A 21,161-nucleotide genomic window follows, 5' to 3' on the forward strand; every position below is an offset into this window, starting at 1 on the left:
TGATAATAATAAACAAATGTTCTCTTGTTACAATATTTTAAACCCGATTTCAATTTTTTATTGCTTTTTTAAAATTATTATTGTCCTCTAGGGGATGCAATAATAACAAGCAACTTTATTGATTAATTTCCTTAAAAAAAAGTTTCAACTTCAATATAAAATTGGTGGGAAATTATTGTGTTTTTTTAATTAAGAAAATTATTGGTTCAAGAAATAAAGAATCAATCAACGAGTAACAGTTTACTTCTCGTACCTTTCCTCTTCACAAGAGACTGTCGCCCTGCGTTGTCATAATTTTTCCAATTCTTTTTTTAATTTTTTTTATATACCTTTAAGCGTGTTGCAAAGTCCTTCAGCTTTTTGATTGATCTAAGTGTTCATGAAAAAACACTATCTTTTTAATTCCGATTTCGTTTGCACCTCAAATATCTACAAAAGAAACTATAATTTTCTGAAGAGGGTCTTTTTTCCTGGAGGCCATCCGTATCCCAGTTTTCGTGTTGTCCCAAAGTTTTTATCTTTTTCTCTGGAATCTTGCAGAGTGTGATTTTTGGCTATCTTGGTATTTTGGTGAGTTTCAGTTAGTTACTTTTGTGTTTATATCTTGTTAGGAATCGTGTGGATTATACTTGAGTTACTAAGATAATTTAACTGAACCGCGAAACTTTCATTTCATTTATTTTTATCTCCTTGAATATACTCGAAACCTGGTTGACCGCTGACCTCTGTCTTGGTAGTGAATTAAGTGGTTTGTTAAGCAATATAGTTTGTTGTTTGTGTATTTGTCGTCAGTTTTGGGGGCTTCGAATTAAGATGCGACTTGTTCAGTACATTAGCTATGCTTTTTATATTGATTTTCATCATCCTATTATGCTTGTTAAATAGGAATATATGAGTGAACCGAGAATTTAGATAGAGTCTGGTTTTGCTACCTATTCCTTTCAAAGTCGTTACTTGGTTGATCTGGTTATGCATTATTATGATGCAACCGATGGGTGTTACGGAGATGCGTTTTGCTCTAACTGGAGGACCAGAATCTCAGAAAGAGCGACTTGGGTGTGGCAAAACTCATTTATTTTAGTAGGCTACGTACCTATGGCACGTCGGTCATCTAGCGGTAAGGAGTATTGACATAGTGGTAGCAAGCTTTGTGCCTGTGAACGTAATAGAAGTATCCTAAACATCTGGATGATTATGTATAACCAAATTTATTATGAACAGACGGAGAAAACTTACTTTGGGGCGGAGAAAGGTTGTTTCTCTTTCTTTTCATTTTCCTTTCCAGTTAGGTACTGTAATTTCTTCATCTTTAATACAATAAATGAGTCCCTACGAGTGTGTTTTTGTGAATATGTATAGCGACCTATTTCACTGTACTGATCTGCCTCATATGAACATATGTTACCTTCTGCTTCCACACTAGTTTTGCCTTTGTGTGCTGAGTCGGCCAGCAAGCTTACTGCGTACATTAACTGTAGCTTTAATTTCCAGTTGATATAACAAGGATATGTGGCCATAAATTCTATAAAATAGAACTATTGCGGCCTTTTCATGTAGGACCAAGATAAATACGAAGTTGATTCACAATGATTTGTGAACAGTTTCACCCCATGGTTGAAGATTCCATGAGAAATCATGCTTTGTAGCTAACATGAGAAAGAAGAATTGATTTGAACCTTTTATCTTGTGCAGTTTTACACAAATGACTTGCCATTACTGAGTGCAGGTGCTTCATCTCAAATTGAGGCTAGTCTTTTTCGTGAACCATTCCACGAATACTGAATAATAAAGTGCACAAAGTGTAATTTATCACATCATGCAGCTGTATCATCATCCTTATTCGTTGAACAGCCAAAGAGTCAGGCTTGCGTTAGAAGAGAAGAGTATTGACTATACATCGTTCCATGTTAATCCCATCACGGGCAAGAATTTTGATTCCGGTTTTTTCAGGATGAACCCAAGTGGCAAACTTCCAGTCTTCCAAAATGGTTCACACATTTTGTACAATACTGTAGAGATCATCCTGTATGTCACATCTACCTTCGTCCTTTAGTTTCTTGATCAACCCTTTACGGTGCAAATTCATTTTATCCGTTTCTTTTTTTTTCCCCACTATTTTTACAGGTATATTGAAAAAATAGCAATGGTCTCTTCTGGTGGTGATGACACAACTCTTAGCAGCAGAGAAGTTGTTGATTGGATTCATAAGTTACAAGAGTGGAATCCCAAGTTCTTCACCCTCTCCCACCTTCCCCCAAAGCATCGTCTCCCTGTTTCGAGATTCCTGAGGCGCGTGATCATAGCTAGGATGGCTGAGTGCCCAGAATTAGCCAGTGCATATCATCGTAAGCTTAAAGAGGAATACAGAACGGAAGATAAACTGAAAGAGTTGGAAGTAGTGAGATCAAGTGAAGAACATCTTGAAAGAATTCTTGATGAAGCAGAGCTCAAACTTAATGGAACGACGTATCTGGTTGGAGAAGAGTTTACATTGGCAGATGTTGCGTTTATTCCTATCCTAAGTCGATTGGTTCTGATGAAATTGGAAGAAAAATACATAAATAGCAGGCCGAATTTATGCGAATATTGGGATGTGATGCAGAAGAGGCCTAGCTATAAAAAGGTGATTGGAAAGTACTTTGATGGTTGGAGGAAGCACAAGACATTGCTCAAAACTTGGTGTTTAGTGCAAACCAGAATTTTACTCAAACGATATTAGTAAGCTCCTGGGATAAATTAGTGAAATATCGAAGGGAGTTTGATACTTATAAGTTGTGATTGCATGGTTTGTCGATAATGGCTCTGGATTTTGTACGAATTTTTAGGAAGGAAAATCCAATAATCTGACAAAAGTGGCGAGCTTAGGTGAATTTTGAGTGAACCAATGTAATATATGGACATGAAATTTAAACAAGGTTCAAGGGATGACTACCCTTCCTCGTGTCTTCTTCTATAAGATGAAATGATGAATCTTTTTTCTATTTAACATGTTGGAATAGTACCAGTGTAAAATTCAAATTTGTACTCAATTTATTTAAGTTCAAATTCTACTACTGAAATTCCACTTTATATATATAATTTCAAAATGATTTTATTCATAACGTAAAGTGCACACAACATAAAATGGCGAGTCAAATAACACATCAATCTTAAATTTAAATTTATTAATCTCAAATGAGCGTAAAAATACTTACAAATCAACTCTTGTAAATAAAAATGTCAAAATGAGCCAGGCCATCTCGTCATATAGAATAGGCGGTTTGGGCTCATAATTTCCTAACCCATCAAAATGGTGGGCCGTCCCATTCCAACCCGCGAAATTACATACAAAATTTGACTAAGTTCCTCTCGTATAAAATAGGTAAGTTGTATTTGTGAGGTGATTGTTTTCTTTTATATATATATATATATATATATATATATATATATATATATATATATATATATTTGGAAACACATTGAGTAGTTGTACATCATACAATATTATAGTGATATGGAGAATCGAATTCCTGATAATTAATAAATGATCACAATACTCCACTGACTCAAACACTTTGACACTGATAGTTTCATATTGATTTCAATGGTGTGCTTACTTTTCGATTTATCAAAACAACATTATTTCCAATTGCTTTAATTCGACAAATTTCACCGATTGAATAGTTTTATCAAACTAAAATTAGTATTTCTTTCCATTTAAGTGGAGTCAAGAGCTAAATTTGATTATTTCGATCGTTACCGATAATTAAATTTACCAATACAAATTTTTTTACTGAGAATTTATATTTTTTTAACTCCATTAATATAACAACTCTGACAATACAAAGATGCATTAAACAGTTGGTTGTTTAGAAAGAGAACCTTAAACACAACAAATAAGGTCCATGTGGACACTGAAAACAAACAAATGTATGCATGCATGAAATCTATGGTGATGTCAGGGCACACAGTGTTATCTTTTTATATAACTTATTATGCAATAATAAAATAATAGCAAAAGAAAACTATGTCACACAATAATTTTTTATTTCAATAATAGTTTTCAGAATAATTTAAAAATAATAAAAAATTTATCGTATAAAAGATAAAATAGTGAAAAAGATTAATGCAAATTTTTTTCTTCAAAACATAATTATGTGTAGAGAATATATTTACAATTCAAAAATAATATTTGTAAAAATTGCTAAAAGATCTAAGTTGTAATTTTTTTTTTTTACAAATTCAGAATATTCGATTATTTTAATTATTTACTTTAAATGAATATCGTTAGATTAAATGCTTTTGGTGACCAAATTGGCCATATATGATATATATAATATATCAGTTTTGATATCCTGTACACCTACCGTGCACACTTTTTTTGTGAGCACCAATGATGTGTCACTCACCCATTGGATGTGATGAAATATAGAAAAATTATGCATCCAATGATTGAGTGACACCTCATATATATATATATATATATATATCCTGCACACCTACCGTGCACACCTTTGCGAGCACCAATGAGGTGTCACTCTCCCATTGGATGCACAATTTTTTTATATTTCATCACATCCAATAGGTGAGTGACACCTCATCGGTGCTCACCAAGGTGTGCACGGTAGGTGTGCAGGATATATATATATATATATATATATATATATATATATATATATATATATATATATATATATATATGACGTTGTCTGTTTGAAGTAGTTGATGAGCACGATAAAACTTCAAATAATTTATAAGAAAAAATTAATCATTTAGAGAATATAATTTTATTGATTTTTTTTTTAAAAAAATGGTCAAGAGATTAGATTAGATTACAGGGAAAAAAATTATTGACTATAAATTTTAATCGTAAAGAAACGCAAAGAAAAGAAAAAAAAAAGCAAAAATAAAAACAAAGAATATATTAAATTATAGAGAGAAAAAAACTTATTGTTTTGAGACTTTTGTTGTAAAGAATCCAAAACAATCAAACTAATTTATTTTTGTAAACAAAATGGTAGAAAGTAGAGACTAGATTATATGCATCATATCACTAATTTTCACATTGATTATATATACAAAAACAAAGATTGCTAAAATTCACTTTTTTTGTTCTTTATAAGATTTGGTCAACTAATCTTGATTGGAGATTTATGCAAAAAAAGTAATTTCTTCATTAGTCAGATGAAGATTTATTCAATAATAAATACTATGCTTCATTTGTTTCATTTTATTTACTAAAAGTATTTATATTTTTAAATAAATGTTTGGTAACACGTAAGTATATATATATAAAAAACCAGCTCTGACAAGCCATAACAAAAAAAAATACAAAAGATTATGTCTCATGATTGTATCCAATTTTAAAATTGATTTCATTTTTGAAAAGAAAAATAATCAAATAAAATTATTTTTATTAAATTTGTTTAAAATAAGACTTCCATATTTCTAGTGAATCTAAAATTGAAGCAATTTTATATTTGACTGTGATAGATAAAAGAATTTAACTTTTCCCCCCAAAAAAATTCTTTTAAATCCATTTCCTAAAAATAACACATAATATATATATATATATATATATATATATATATATATATATATATATATATTGTGTATGTATAGATGTAAGACACCTGAATAGTCCAACTGAATGTTGGTATTAATGATGCATACCTGTTGGATTACAAGAATCCACACCTTTTTTGATTCCCTCTTTATTATTTGGTTAAATTGGGTTGAAAATTTAAAAACTAATAATATTATAGTTTTTCCTTTGCAGCCGTTACATATTAGAAACGCACGCAATCGTTTCCCTCTCCCTCACTTTTTCACTGCACCCTTTCGTCACCTAACCGACTTCCACCTATGGAACAAAGCGGTGGAGGCTCTGCACCGGAACCAGGCCGCCGCCCGAAAGCGGCTGCAACAGTTGAGTCCTCAGGCGACCGCATCCGCTTCAGAGTAGAGCTGGTTCCTGGAGAAACGACAGTCGTTTCCTGGAAACAGCTTCAGAAAGAGGCCAACTCCAGCAACTCAGGTGAGGCTGTCACATCAGTTACTGGTCCTCTGGTGACACCACAGCCTCCGCTTATGTCAATGGCGTCAGTGGCTTCGGCTTTACCGAAGCAGAAGCAAGAGGTGAACGACTCAACGCGGCAGGTTGGGTCGAGCCGTTTGAACAATGTGATTGAGAGAATCGAGCGCATGTATGCGGTATGTGGAACTATTTTTGACGATTTCATGTTAATTCAATGGCATCGCGTCAAGGTTTTTATTTTGGCGGTGCTTTTGTTTAATGCATGTGTGTTTTTTGAACGATTTATGCGAGGCACATGGTAAAGATAAATTTTTTTTCTCCACATTCGAAACAAAGAAAGATCTTGCTAGCATTGTTGATATGGATGCAGTATCAGTGATGCATGTTCGTTGAAATCAATCTTTGCTAACTGGGTTATTTTGCTTTAATTATTTACGTGGTTATTAATTACGTGGTTAATGATTTCTTTCATATCATTAAGATAGATTTCTGTAAAAAAATTAATGTTTGTAACGTTCGTGAAAATTTATTTACCAACTTTAAACCTTGATTGGCAACTGACGAATACTTTGTTTGAGCATGTTTATGTTCAATTAAAAAATTAATCCTTGTAAACTGGGTAATCTTTTGTTTCCATTTCATGTGCTTTTGTCGAATTTACAGGGTAGTGGAAGCAGTGATGATGAAGATGGGATGCTAGATGACGTACCCGATGATGATGAGTATGATACAGACGATTCCTTCATAGATGATACTGAGTTGGTAGGTGTTTCACGACAATCCTTTAGCTATACTGTAGAAACAGTACTTAAGCTTACGGGACAGTTGAAAGTAGATTTTATACATTATTTGTTAAGGTCGTTACAAGTTTCATATGTGCAGGATGATTATTTCAAGGTCGATACCATCGAAACAAAACATGATGGTTTTTTCGTCAATCGTGGGAAATTGGAGCACATGTGAGTTTTGCGAGGCACTCTGTAAACTCTTTACTTTATGTGAAAGTTAGTCTTCTAAGTTTCCCTGTTTCAGACCACTTGTATGATTAAGTAATTGTCTACCCTTGATTTAATGTAGTGAGCCCGCTATATCACATAACCAGCAGCCAAGAAAGAGGAGGCACAAAGATTTGGCAAAAGGTCATGGCGGAAGTGATGATGGAAATGATGGGAATAAACAAGTGAAATTGGGTGTCAAAGGTAGAAAAGAGTCATCATCAATGAATAAAAACCCAACAAGTCAGTCACTCACAGCGGCCGTGACAGATGTAAAAGTTCAGGCCTTTCCGACAAATGCTTCAGCGGTTTCATTTCCATCGAAGAATAAAATTGACAGTACAACTAGTGCACAGGATCCTGCAGAACTGTATGCTATCAGGCAGGGCAAGAATATTGACCTGCAGAATGTACCCTTCATACCGGGAATAGAAGGATCCGATTTCGATGCAAAAAATGATCTGCTTGATGAGGCCATTTTAGAGTTGAAAAAGATAGTTGACGAATGTATTTGATTACTTCATTTGTTATTCTGTTTTTCCCTCCTTGACCCCTAACTTGGCCAGAGTATTTACCTTTTTCTTGTATGCTTTGGAAAATCAACAGTCCAACCACCGGCAAAAGAAGTCCATGATCCTGATAATTCTTCTCAGGCAGTCAAAAGGAGGCTTCCGCGTGAAATAAAGCTGATGCTCGCCAAAATTGCTAGATTGACGGTACTTATGGCTTGCAAATGTCTTCTTGGTTCATATTAGTTGTTGTACCTAATTGCTTACATTATAATCCTATGAATTTGTGCTTCCATTAGGCTTTGTTTGGGAGAAATTATCTTTTTTGTTTATGCCGCAGGAAGATATTTATGGTAAGATGCCAAAGCACGTGCTTCTTCGTCTGATGGACATTGTTGGCCACTTAATGCAGCTTAGGACGCTAAAGGTATTCCTTTAGTAAAAATTGACTAATAAACCATCTATAGTCTTGCATTTTTTATATTGTATTGCTCCTCCCCGTTCTTCATTGGCATCAATAGCAATGATACTGAAGATACGGATGATCTCATGGTTTTGCTATCTTGGCTATAAAGATTGCAATGTACTGACAATATGTGGCTATTGTGAAATTTCTTCAAGAGGAGCACTTCATTAACGGGCTAGAAGCATTTAAACTTGGAGAAAGTTACAGAAAATCATGAAGCAAGCCACTTTATTAACTACTATCTTCGCAAAATTTGCTGTTTTAATTGCTTACATTTTTATGATGACAGAGATTTCTCATGAGGGACAGGTATGTGTTGGCTGAGAGAAAATCCAATGTTAAAGACCAAAAAACGGAATGACGCATTTCTTCTGAAATGCATAGCTCTGAAATAGATGCTTGTTTGGGCATGATTTGTAGAAACGTCAACCAATGCCGTCTTAACTTTATGATGGATTGTTGTGTTGAGCACAAATTTACATGATTGCCAAAAATTTATAATTTTTATATAATACTTCATATATCTTTTATGAAGCAAGCTGATTCTGCCATTGCACAGAAACACAGAAAAGTGAAATTTCTGTTCGGTTTATCGAGAGTTCAACTTTCTCTTGACTTCCATTGCGTGTATATTTCGCAATCTGAAGTGTTTGAATTATCTAGAACCCTCATAATGTGTCAAGGCATTTTTCCTGCTCAAGGCTTTCATATTTTATTTTCATGCAAAATGTGAATAGATGATATCCTTTTGGTTTAGAACAGAACATATAAGCCAGGGTGGGCTACTGCCCCCACTGGCTTCAAAGTTACTTATTACTTTTCTAAGAAAACCTTCCAACTTTAATTTGATATTGTCTTGTTGTACTTCCTCAAAATCATGAAAAGGTTGATTAAAAATGTTTTCCTCCCTAAACTCGGGTCCCTGGCTCTACCGCATGTTAGATTAATCCTTCATAAAACTCGGATGATTAGTGCAAGTTGTTATAGGTTATTCGATCTGGTAGTCCATTCTTAAAAACGAGTTGTATTCCTCTCTTTTTTTTGGGGGTAAACCTTTCTCTAAGAAGTACGTAGTTATGGTTTTGGTAATATCTACTAGGGGTTCATTCCATTAATTAAAAGTTTTAGTTGCGGCATGGGTTTCCGTTAACGTAGTCGAATGAGTTAGAGTTTCAATCAATTGGAACGCCACTTAACTAGTAAAGAAACTTAAGTATTGGCTGTCTAGCTGTTTAGCTGGGCACAATGCATAATTAAACAAGATGGTTGTGCGAAGTAGCTACATTGACCATCCTCATAGTTGTAGCAATTAGGTGTAAAGAATCGAATCGATCTGAATATTAAGAAACATTTAAAACTTGAATTCAATCTCAAATAGTAGATTTCAACTTTGAGCTCGATTTGAAGTATAATGGTTAAAAATATTTTCTCGAATTAGAGCTCAAGTTCGAGCTAAGGTAGAAATATTCGAGTATGTTTTTGAACTATTGTTTGAAAACAATGACTCAAAAAACTCGAAATATTTTGATTTATCATATAATTGTACTATATTAATAAAATATTAAAACTCATGTACCATCAAACAAAATAATTTAGACTTAAAGTCGACTTGAAAAAACACTTGAACATGTTTTAATTCGATTCAAATTCTAATTGAATATTTTTCGAGTCGGCACAGTTTATTTACACCCCTGGTAGCAACACGAAAAAACTAGTAGGCTTATTTACTAGTTATTGCTACATCTCCAAACTTGGGATGCAGGTTGAACAAATTACATTTTGATATCCGATTATAATATAAACGAGGGAGACATGCTACCGAAGAAAAATTGAGGGAGACATGGCTGAGATGGTATGGACGCATAAAAAAGCTACCGGTAGATGCTCCACTTAGGAGATGCAAGACCGTGACTAATACCCATATTAAAAGACGAAGAGAGATACGAAAAATACTTGGATACAAACGATTAAGTATGATATTTATTATCTAAATATAACTGAGGTTATAATAGGAGATAGAGCAGAATGGCGTAGATGGATCCATATAGCCGACCACACCTAGTAGGATAAAGGCTTGTGTGTTGGTGTATCATAACATAAATGAGATGTCAAAAATGGGTGAATGTTAAATTATAAGTGGGAGTCGGAAATGTCACATATTAGTTATCAAAAGGAGGAAATTGAATACATGGTAAGAATTGATTGTCGTTTTGCAGATCTTTATCTACAAAACAATCATATTTCGTTTGCCAAGTTTTATCATGGCATTTAAGGGTGAAATATTTAAGCCTTGAATGTTGGGTTGCATTGTTAACCATTACCTGATATAAATGAGGAAGACAATCTGCCGAATAAAATTTGAGGGAGCACTCTAGAGATCGTATGGACACATAAAAAAGCGAACGATAGAGGCTCCAGTTAGGAGATGCAAGACCATGACTAGTATACATATTAAAAGGCGAGTACGGATACTAAAAAGACTTAGATACAATGATTAAGCATGATGTGCATTATCTAAACATAAATTAGGGTATAATAAGAGATAAAGCACAATGACGTAAATGATCCATAGAGCCGACCACACCTAGTAAGATAAAGGCTTGTGTGTTGGTTTATTATAATTTAAATGAGATGTCAAAAGAGGATGAACATAAATTATGAGTCGGAGTCGGAAATGTCACATATTAGTTATCTAAAAGAGGAATATGAATACATGGTAAGAACTAAGAACTGGTTGTAGTTTTGCAGATCTTTATCTACAAAACCATCCTATTTGGTTTGCTAAGTTGTATCATGGCATTTAAGAGTGAAATATTTTCTCCTTTCTTTATTTAAGCCTTGATTGTTTGTTGCATTGTTAACCATTACCCAATACAAATAAGGGAGACATGCTGCAGAAGAAAATTTGAGAGAGACACGCCTAAAATGTTATGGACAGATAAAAAAGGCGATCGATAGAAGCTCCAATTACAGGATGCGAGACCATGACTAATCCCCACATTAATAGACGGAGATGGATGCTAAAAAGGCTTGGATACAAGCAACTAAGCGTGATATACTTTATCTAAATATAAATTAGGTTATAATAGAGATAAAACACAATGGCGTAGAAGGATTCATATAGCTGACCACACCTAGTAGGATAAAGACTTATGTGTTGTTGTATTATAACATAAATAAATGTGATGTCAAAAGTGATGAACATTAAAGTATAAGTGGGAGTTGGAAATGTCACATATTAGTTATCTAAAGGAGGAAATAAAATACATGGTAAGAATTGGTTGTCGTTTTGTAGATCTTTATCTACAAAACCATCCTATTTGGTTTGCCAAGTTGTGTCATGGCATTTAAGGGTGAAATTTTTCTTCTTTCTCTATTTAACCCTTGATTGTTTGTTGCATTGTTAATTTATTACCCAATATAGAATGGGAAATCTAGAATATCGGTTGTTACTCATCGGTTTAATTATAAGATGCCCATTTGTAGACATTTACTCCCTCAAAACAAACCCATGCTGATTTATTTTTCCATGCTTTTAGCCTCCTTCTCACTTATATGTTTGTTTTAATTTTATGTTTGTGGTATGGATTTGAGGCAGCTGCAAATGGTATATCTAGGTCCTTCAATCACCTTGTATCGAGTTTTTTTTTTATACTAATTGAATCCTATTTGTCTCATATATTAGGAACTAATTGCATAAATGTTGTACATGGTTGATTCGCTATAATCTCCATCTTTACTGATTAATCAAGCATACTTCTTTGGTTTGACAGAAACACCTTAAAGTCATGGATGAGTCAGGCCTATCAGCCAGACCGGAGAAGGATGAACAAGTGCGGAAGATCAGACAAGAAGTTGAAGAGATGGTTAAGCTGTGGATTCCATTCATGAAATACAAAGTATGCCTTTTATTTCGAGCTTGTTCCGATTCAAAAGCTGAGATTTAGTTGGTATATTGCTACCTATCAGATAAAGATATCTCATTCTAACCATGAAAACAAGCAAAAGCTTTAAAATTTTGTACAATATTGTATAATTAGTGCTTGTGAGGAGATTTGAGTGTCAATATTCATTTTTGTTTCTTGATTTTGAATATCCACACATTTGCAGGTTGAGAAGCTAACTGCAAGTTCCAGTTATTTTCGAGAATCTGGTCCTGCAGAAAAAGAAGATATGATACGAAAACACAGCATGGATGATGCATTGGAGGATAAAATTTGTGACCTATATGAACTTTATGCTGAGGTAATAGATAATTTTCCCTTGTTCCTTCAAGGGATTTTCCACCAGTATATTTTGATCCTTTATACCTAACTTTTTAGTTCTTTCATTCCAGAGAATAGAAGAAAATTCAGGTCTGCAAGTCAAAGTCTTGTACGAAGAGGTATGACCGATTATAAGATCTCACGTGCTTTACTGCTAGATGTTTGCAGAATATCGTTTATAGTTAGTTACTCTCATGTACAGATTTTTTCACATGTTCATTCATGAGTTAGTTTCGGAAATGTGAGTGATTAAATTGCACGAACCAGTATTTGCGTCTGGTTGTTGTATGAGCATTGACACTGAATTATTCCTTCCATCCAGTACATTGCCCAATTCACTGAGTAAGGACTATCCATGTATCTCACATTATATCAAATGATAAGTAAAATAAAAGATCTTACGTGGTTTGGTAATGATAATCATTGTAATCTTTTGCAAACAGGGGAAATGACACCAATTAAACATGCAGAAGAGTGTTGCGGATTTATGCTGCCATTATTTTAATATCTTTTCTTATTTTGCTGATATTTAAGGTTACTTAGATATCTGTATCACTTCTAAAATATGAAAAAAATAAATGAAAAATGGACACAATCACGTTAAATCACTCTGTTGTTTTCATAAAGGCTATAGATTAAAAGTTGATGTTTGCTCTTATCAATGCAGCTTGCTGCACTGTGGCCCAGTGGATTCATGAACACCAATGGAATTAGGCATGCAATACATAGAGCGAAAGAAAGGAGGAGGTTAACGTGCAATTTGGTGAAGGTATGAAGATCTTTTCTTTATTTCTTTGCTGCATATTGTCTTGTTTTGGCATTCTGGGTTAGAAGTCGTTTACTTCATGCCATGCCTTTCAAAGCCTTACTGATAGCATGTGTGCATACTCAGAACTTATGAAATAACGAGGAACATTTTTTACTCTTGTTACATGATGGATTAAATTCAGATCTCACTTACGCACGAATATATTGCTGGTATAGATGCAAGTGCAAGGTCATTTCTACACTAGCTCAAAGTCTTTTCAATCCGAATCTTGTTATTACTGAGCTAATCTAAGTAAATTTATAAAGAAAAATAAAAGGTAAGGTTTTATTAAGATTTTATGATTTTAACATCTCAACATGCTGTACTGCATGTTTGTCGAAAATCATGATAATTGAATATCTTCCTCACACATGCATTTTTCCTTAAATCCGTTTTTTAATGAACGCATATTATCGTCGAAAAAATGTTGCACCAGCTTATCCAAAAATTATTTAAAATTTTTGAAGAAAAAGTAAGCAATGTTTTACACATTAACCAGTGGATGAGTCTGCTTATCCGCTGGTGATGAGTGTGCATTATGACATATAAAACGGGTACTGTAACCGTTTGGGGTGTATTTCAAGAATTTGAAGTGTAGGCCTGAAGTATCTTTGATGTTTATAAATGTATAACATAACTTCAAAATTCATATATTAATCTTCCCCATTTATTAGGATCAAGCAAATATCAAGAAGCAGCAGACGGTGTTGACACAAGAACCGGGATAGCAGTCGAGCAGTGGCTGTTAATGTTACTCAGACACTCCTCCATACTCGAGATAAACACGGAGGAAAGATGGTTCACGCTGCTTCCCCCATGCACGTTGCCTGCTCAAACAAGCAGAAACAAGAAAGGGTTAAGGGAAGCTCCAGCAGCAGTGTAATTTATACAATGCCAATGGATATTTCACCAAAAAAGAAGGTGATAAGGAAGCCAAGCACGGAGGTGGAAGAAGCTCAGTTCCGCCTTGAGAATATGCAGGTTTCACAGGCGGCGGAGGGCTTGCAGAAACTCCGCAAGTTTTCGGATGTTCCTCTTCCTAAATCATTCCTTCGACTAGCTCCACCTTCCGACCTTCCGGATGAGCACCAGAGTTGACATGATCCATAAAGGGCAACTATGTGTGCTATTTATTGCTGAACTACAAAACCATATATTTACCGTTAGAATCACAGAACTACATGTTGGCGAAGTTGATATTATATGCTATATATGTACTTTGCCCTTCAATAGCACAAATTTTGGCTATGATTTATAAATTATGTGGTTATTGCAGATTGATCCTGCAATCAATGCACATTTTACCTTGGAATTTGAAATTTATGTAGAAGTCGATTTATTTTCAATTCCTTCATTATTAAAATATTTTAAAATTATATCGGGTCATTTGAAATTTCCTTACTTTAGCTTCCTTACCAGTTGCCAACCTACCGATGATCAAATTCCTCTTCGTCTCAGGGTTTGCCCGCCCAGTTTACCATTTGAAGATCTATCGAAGTGCTTATATGTATTCAGAGAGTTGAAGCAGGTTCAATTCATTCTGATTGTCGCTGATTTTCTTGTAATTGCTGCAATCTAGGTGTGAATAAATCTTTGTTGTATCTTTTTTAATGTGTTAGTTATTGGATTCTCAAAGTGTAATCTAGTTGTGGTTTTTGTGTTTGAATCCGTCGACTTCGAAGATGAGTATTTGTGCAAACATATGACAATGCCTTCTGGTAATGTTAAATGTAAATTTTATCTCGAGATTATAGTGAAAGTTTTGAACTTTCAGTTATGGGCAACGAGTCTGATCAGCTGCTTCCCCATGGAACCCAATCTTACCAGTACCACCATCTAACGATGTGATCTCCCTGTCAGCTGCTGACTTTAGGAGTAATCTTTTTCCTCTTCCCCACTCAAGTTGCTCAAACTTTTCCACACCAGTATATCTCCATATCCAATGGTTCTCAAGCAGAATTTGAGAGTAAAAGTAATATTGAAACTGCGGCTCGGCATGCTGTGCTTCATGAACAAGTATGTCCTAATAATTATTCTTTAGTGTTGGTATCCCGCTGTTGCTCTAACCATATTACAATTGTCTGTTACTTTTCAGGAAATTTCCACGCAACAGATTATTCAGAGCCAGAGGTTTGTACGAAGATTTCATCTTATAGGTTTAAGCCCATATTTGGGTAATGGTATAATGAAATCAGCATTAGAATGAGTTTGTACGTGTATGTTTTCAGAGAATTAATTGCTGCAACTGTTTTTTATGTCACAGGAACATTTACTTAAAATGGCCACTAATCATCAAACAGAAATGGCTTTAAAATATGGCAAGCCTACCTTTGCGGAGGATAGTTGAATACTGTTAAAAAAAATTTACGGGTTTATTTTTGCATAAATAATCAGATATGGAAGACCTGCAATGCTTATAGGAAACGAAGTTGGAAAAAAATTGCTTGAGAAAACTTTTAAAATATTTGTCCTAATCCGCAGATAATAAATGTGATTGGGATGTTAGCTTATACTGCATTCCATTTTCTTGGTAATAGGTGAACCTACTTTGTGGTTAAGTCTTGGTTCAATATAGTGAATTTTTTTCAAAATTAATAACAAAGATAAACTCATCAATTTTAACGCAATAGCTGGGAAAGGTATCTTTATGTTTTTTTTTTAAAAAAAACCTTTCTCAGCCTTGCCATTTATCCTGATCGTAGCAAGGATAGTGTGTAAGCATTATTACATTACCAAGTGGAACTTGTTACCATCCTGATCAAGTTACCCTGCTCACAAAATTAACATATTTCACTGCCGATGTATTCTAGTCTTTTGTTTAAAAATGCTTTCTTTTTAACTGAATCTGACAGTGCATTGTAAACTTCGTTATTGTGTGACAGTGGCATCCTTCACCACAACTTAGTATCTTCTCTACGATTTCTCTGTATTTGGGTCACCCTTTATATTTATCTTCTCTACGATTTCTCTGTATTTGGGTCGCCCTTTATATTTTTCTCCTTGTTTCTTGTTTCACTCTGGACAATTATTTGAAAAAATCTATGGTGAGATTATCATCATTTTAATTATAAGTTAATGGATAGAGTCGTGATGTTTTAACATTAACAGTGAATTTTAGCTTTTGTCTTATACATGAAGGATGCTAGACAACCTTTCATTTAGTAAACTTTTGAGCTTTTGTCAAATCGTATCAGTAATTTTTTTTATTAGCAGTTTGTCTTCTCTCCGACCTATATGACAGAAGAATAAGATGAAAAATAAATAAAATTCCTGAAAAAAAATTCTGTTTGTCTAGGATATCTAGCTAAAAAATTAATAAGTATTATAAATGACTAAATCTGGTAAGATTTTCTTTCTTTTTTTCTTTTAGCTAGGCAATTCAGAGATTAGAAATGGATATGGAGTTCCTGGGGGAGGTGCTTATTGTGGTGCTTCCATCCCCAATATTGTAAACCACGGTACAAAAAGTTATTTTCCCTGAATCAGTTCCTTGAAAAATAGTTGGCATAAAGCTTCTCTGAATCATTAGAAAGAGATGACCAGAAAACAAGCAAAAATAAAGCAGAGCTTGATTGTGAGTCAGGACAGAAGTCAATGGCTGAAGACTTACCTGAAAATCTCAAGCAAAAGCTGAGAGCAAGGGGTATGTCAGACCATGTTAGTTTATCCTTTTTAATTTTCTAGCTGTTTTAATTTTTATTTTCATGTATGCTTCCTTATGATATCACCGTGTCTATTTATTAAACTGTGATATGGAACTTTGGATTCTAGAGGTTGGAGACTCAGTCACTTCCTGCCTCCGGGATGCATAAGCAGTTGTTTCTTGTCTTCTGATATATTTTATTGTAAAATTATGAATATTATTTTCTTGGAATGAAATAGCTGAAACATGAACCGTACTGTAGCTAGTTGAAATCTGCTTTGATAAAAGACCATCCATCTTTCGTGCCAGTTGATTATCCCTTTATTTACCTGTTTGATGGAACCTTTTTATATGAATATAATATGCTTATTCACTTTTTTATGGAATTTTAACAAGAGATCAGTTTCTTGATTGATGCTTCCATGCATCTCAAACGCATTTAGATATCACTAGAGCTCAAAATCTCTGAAAATCTGCAAATTATTTTTAGCATTTTATTTTGAATCAGAAAATATGTTAATCTGCGGTCATACCATGAGTTACCTTGTAGCATCATTCTGTTATTTCTTCGCTTATTAGTCTTTCTTCTCCAAATTATTCTGTAGATTGAGGCAAGGGACCCCGAAGTGGAGCTGTATTTTATTATAATCAGAACTCAGGTCAGTGGGAGAGACCTCTCAATACTGCTTCTATTTCTGTATTGGCTACACCTCCTCTTCCAGAAAATTGGGTAGAGGCATTTGATGAAACAGCAGGTACCGTCAGTTTAAATAATTTAAAAAATCTAGTTGTATTGTATAAATGATGCAGGTAAAATTGTAGAAGCCATTGTACTATTTTATAGTTTCATCAAATATATTATATTGTTTCCAATTATCTGTATTGATCAAATTTTCTGTGGATGAAAATCAAGTAATTTCATTTCTTTGTTTATTTTCTGTTCAGCTTGACAAGCAATCTTCAATATTCTCTACTTGCGGGGATTTTTCACCTGATCCATAATATATGTGTGTGTTTGTATGATTCTAATCTCATCTGTTAGCTGTTTCTTAATATTGACTTTCATTTGGGAATTTATATGTGCCATTTATTTTTTATCAATATCATTATTTGAAGAAGCAAATGATGCTCATGTTCTCAACCTTCCATGCGAATGATCTGATATTTATTAGTTTTCTGTTCTTCGTTCTCTTAAAACTGAAGTATACACAAATGTAAGACCACTGCATTCTCGGGCCAAAAGTATTACTACAACCAAAAGACTAATTTGTCGCAATGGGAGCATCCAAGTGGACAACAGCAACCCAACTCACAACCTTATGACAGAATACCCTCTGCTACTGCAGTGGTTGGAAATTTGAGAGATCAGCTATTCAAGTTTCCCAAATGCATGGGATGTGGTGGGTAAGGGAGTGGATCTTGTCCAGTCTTGGGGATATTGCCATCACTGCACAAGGTTTGTTTAGTGGCATATAATTTAGGAGTTCTATATTAAAGTTCTTGTGAGTGGTTATTTTTTATCTTCGACGTTTTGGAGGATAGAATTCACAAAACGATAGAATTGTGCATTCGTTTTGTTTCTTTTTCCTATAATGTAAGCCTAAAATCTTAAATTTGCCTTTTATGTCTTGACTTCACAATCTTCCACAAGCCCAGTATTCATCACCCCCCATAAACAGCCAGCAGCAAACCACCTCTGCTGCTAAAAGTTAAGAAGACTTGGAGAAGAAGTCTTCAAAACACAGGGATTCTTGTTTTAAGTCGTCCAACTCGTATATATGCTCTCACGTTGCTTTGTATCATTCCTGTTTTTATATGGTGAGCTTTCACTTTAGCAGCAAAAAATTTGTTTCTGTTGAGGAGGACACTATGAGTTCATATGTTAAATGTTGTTTTCTTAATTTTAAAAGGACAAAAAAGTGCAAACTGGTAATTGTAAAGTAGAAACAAGCGGAAGGTCGGGTGGGTGGGTGCTTTTTGCATCTCAAATCTCATTTCATTCTTTTAGATGAATATCGAGTGTGTAGTCTTAGGGGAGATATGATTTTATATATTCTACCTCTAGTTTAATTGCCATATTTTGGAGTACAGATCTGATCTAAAGGCACCACTTAGTAGAGGCTATAAAAAGGACGGGAAGAAGCGAGCCTATACCGAGGATGATGAGTTGGATCCAATGGATCTCAGTTCCTATTCAGATGCTCCTCGTGGTGGCTGGTATGATACTGGTTTCATATCAAGCATTGCTACAAATAATCCTTGCTGCTTACTTTATAGAGCTACAAAATATGCTCATCAAAATCGCCCAATTTAGTTGTTATTTGAGATCTTGAAGACGTGCACTTCCTACTTTGAGTTAGCATACTGCTAAATTTACAGGGTTGTTGGACTTAAAGGAGTACAACCAAGAGCAGCAGATACCACTGCCATAGTATGTAAAACCATTATTTTTAATGGATACCTTCCTTCAAAGTGTACAACAAGAAACACGATGAGGAAAACTGTAAGAAACGGTGAAAAAGGCCAAGTCCCAAAAAATATTTGTTAGCGTGAGTTTCAATGTGATGCCTTATTACTTTCGATGCCTGAGTACAAGCACATAACGTAGTTCAATGTTTCTCTGTTTCTCTGTTTCTCTGACCCTGTCTTAGATTTAAAACTGCACGTTCCTTAGAAAGCACAGGTTCCTGAATTTCTGCTTCTTATTTTAGTGGCATGTGACGCAAGTCCTTACTGGGAGCATATAATCAGTAAGTGATTCCTTTTGTTGACATTGTTGTTCCCTGGAACTTCAAATTTCAGGGTCCTCTCTTTCAGCAGCGGCCTTATCCGTCTCCAGGGTCAGTCTTACACAAAAATGCTGAAATTGCGTTTTAAAAGAAAAAGGGTAATTCTCATTATGCTCGCACAGGTTCCTGGATTTCTGCTTCTTATTTTAGTGGCATGTGACGCAAGTCCTTACTGGGAGCATATAATCAGTATGTGATTCCTTTTGTTGACATTGATGTTCCATGAAATTTCGAATTTCAGGGTCCTCTCTTTCAGCAGCAGCCTTATACGTCTCCAGGGGCAGTCTTACACAAAAATGCTGAAATTGCATTCAAAAGAAAAAGTGTAATTCTCATTATGCTCCTATATCCAAGAGAGGGGATGGAAGTGATAGTCTAGGTGATGCTGACTGAATGAGGTAAATTTACATCTCATCTTTTACACAGTACACACACATAATATGACTCAAATCAAATTTCATGTGTTGCTTATGTTTCCTTTTCCTTTAGATTGGAGCAAAGATCATGCTTAATGCTTGAAGCGTAATATTGTCAGCTGTACAGCAAATTTGAGCTCAGAATCTGTTGCATGATGGAATTCGATTTCTTCACTGGAGGCAACGTGCCCGAATTATAGTCATAGGATTGGGCTCAGCATTCGTTGCATGATGGAATTCGACTTCTTCACTGGAGGTAACGTGTCCGAGTTATAGTCGGGGAAAGTTTTGTTATCCACAAGTATTCTAGAAAATGAATAATGTAAAAATTTCAAGAAACTTGCTCGCTTTTGCGCACCCTTCTTACCCAGTATTTCATTCTAAATACAACTTATACTTACTATCAACGTATGTGTAAACTTGCATAAAGCTTTATGCACGTCGTTAGTTTGAATTCGACATTTTTGGACTAAAGGTTGGCTCAAATATTATGCCTCTTCGTAAGCTTGTTACATGTACAATTTCAATTGCCATGACTCATGGTTTCAAATTACATCGGAGATCGAGAAGGCAAAGAACTATGTATGGTCGACCCTTTGGAAAAGCGAGAACAAAAAAAATTTGGACGAGGATAGATTCTTTATTTTAATCCCACAATCTTTGCAGAAGAAAAGACGTAAAGTCACATTAGAAGCGAGTTTTCATTACCAAACAAACCCTGCCTTTTGATCATGATAAGTCCCTCACCATGCCTAAGCACATTAGGATATTCTATATATCGTATCTTCGATCGAAATCTTTTGCTCACTTTTGTGGTTTTTCGAATATTTCATATTTCCACAAACATACTTTCTAATATAAGCGAACAAATCATCTTCTAATCACCGTCGGAACATAAGTTGGAGTGTATGAAATTTTCAAAAAACTACACACGAATACGTAAAAACGTTTTTGTGAAAATACAGTGGCTATACAGCTCCATGTGATCTTAAACATCCCATTGATAATCAGACGAACCGGTTATGAGACAAGCCATCATAAGGCTATCTCTAGCCCATGCTCTCTGATGAACTCGAGCTCGAGGAAAGATCAAGTGTTCGAAAGCTCACACTCGATAGATTTCAATCTTCCCTGGCCGCCATCATGGGATCAGGTTCTGTTTCAAGTAAAATTTATTATCTTGGAAATTCAATCTATAACTTTTCCTTAATGACGTACAAATCATGATCATGACTGAGAAATGAGTCAAACATC

The 21,161-nt window shown here is 34.6% G+C and overlaps 3 protein-coding genes across 6 annotated transcripts; all 3 read left to right on the top strand.

Moving 5' to 3' along the window:
- The first annotated feature begins 220 nt into the window (after positions 1 to 220).
- LOC140807466 (glutathione S-transferase TCHQD-like) lies at positions 221 to 2,986 on the top strand. Of its 4 annotated transcripts, XM_073164314.1 has the most exons (4): positions 221 to 570; positions 1,693 to 1,746; positions 1,951 to 2,025; positions 2,125 to 2,986. In XM_073164314.1, the coding sequence occupies exons 3-4, from the start codon at positions 1,952 to 1,954 to the stop codon at positions 2,717 to 2,719; spliced, it is 669 nt and encodes a 222-aa protein (XP_073020415.1). In that variant the 5' UTR covers positions 221 to 570; positions 1,693 to 1,746; position 1,951; the 3' UTR covers positions 2,720 to 2,986. The 4 variants fall into 4 exon arrangements, with proteins under 4 accessions (XP_073020415.1, XP_073020416.1, XP_073020412.1 ...); XM_073164315.1 differs by lacking the exon at positions 1,693 to 1,746; XM_073164311.1 differs by having other exon boundaries at positions 222 to 570; positions 1,693 to 2,025.
- Positions 2,987 to 5,829: 2,843 nt separating this feature from the next.
- On the top strand, positions 5,830 to 20,108 carry LOC140807094 (ubinuclein-1-like). The gene is made up of 21 exons (XM_073163773.1): positions 5,830 to 6,192; positions 6,680 to 6,778; positions 6,899 to 6,975; positions 7,094 to 7,518; positions 7,618 to 7,727; positions 7,861 to 7,947; positions 11,760 to 11,885; positions 12,097 to 12,231; positions 12,323 to 12,370; positions 12,919 to 13,020; positions 13,734 to 14,587; positions 14,834 to 15,075; positions 15,155 to 15,189; positions 15,323 to 15,401; positions 16,430 to 16,517; positions 16,589 to 16,702; positions 17,308 to 18,204; positions 18,794 to 18,919; positions 19,082 to 19,589; positions 19,733 to 19,889; positions 19,981 to 20,108. The coding sequence occupies exons 1-11, from the start codon at positions 5,845 to 5,847 to the stop codon at positions 13,785 to 13,787; spliced, it is 1,611 nt and encodes a 536-aa protein (XP_073019874.1). The 5' UTR covers positions 5,830 to 5,844; the 3' UTR covers positions 13,788 to 14,587; positions 14,834 to 15,075; positions 15,155 to 15,189; positions 15,323 to 15,401; positions 16,430 to 16,517; positions 16,589 to 16,702; positions 17,308 to 18,204; positions 18,794 to 18,919; positions 19,082 to 19,589; positions 19,733 to 19,889; positions 19,981 to 20,108.
- Positions 16,654 to 19,579, top strand: LOC140807865 (uncharacterized). Its single transcript, XM_073164825.1, has 6 exons — positions 16,654 to 16,716; positions 17,308 to 17,361; positions 17,922 to 18,106; positions 18,794 to 18,919; positions 19,082 to 19,133; positions 19,505 to 19,579. Exons 1-6 carry the CDS (start codon positions 16,654 to 16,656, stop codon positions 19,577 to 19,579), a joined length of 555 nt encoding a protein of 184 aa, XP_073020926.1.
- Positions 20,109 to 21,161: the final 1,053 nt, after the last annotated feature.

The sequence above is a fragment of the Primulina eburnea genome, chromosome 12, assembly GCF_022965805.1.
Source record: "Primulina eburnea isolate SZY01 chromosome 12, ASM2296580v1, whole genome shotgun sequence".
Taxonomy (NCBI): Eukaryota; Viridiplantae; Streptophyta; class Magnoliopsida; order Lamiales; family Gesneriaceae; genus Primulina; species Primulina eburnea.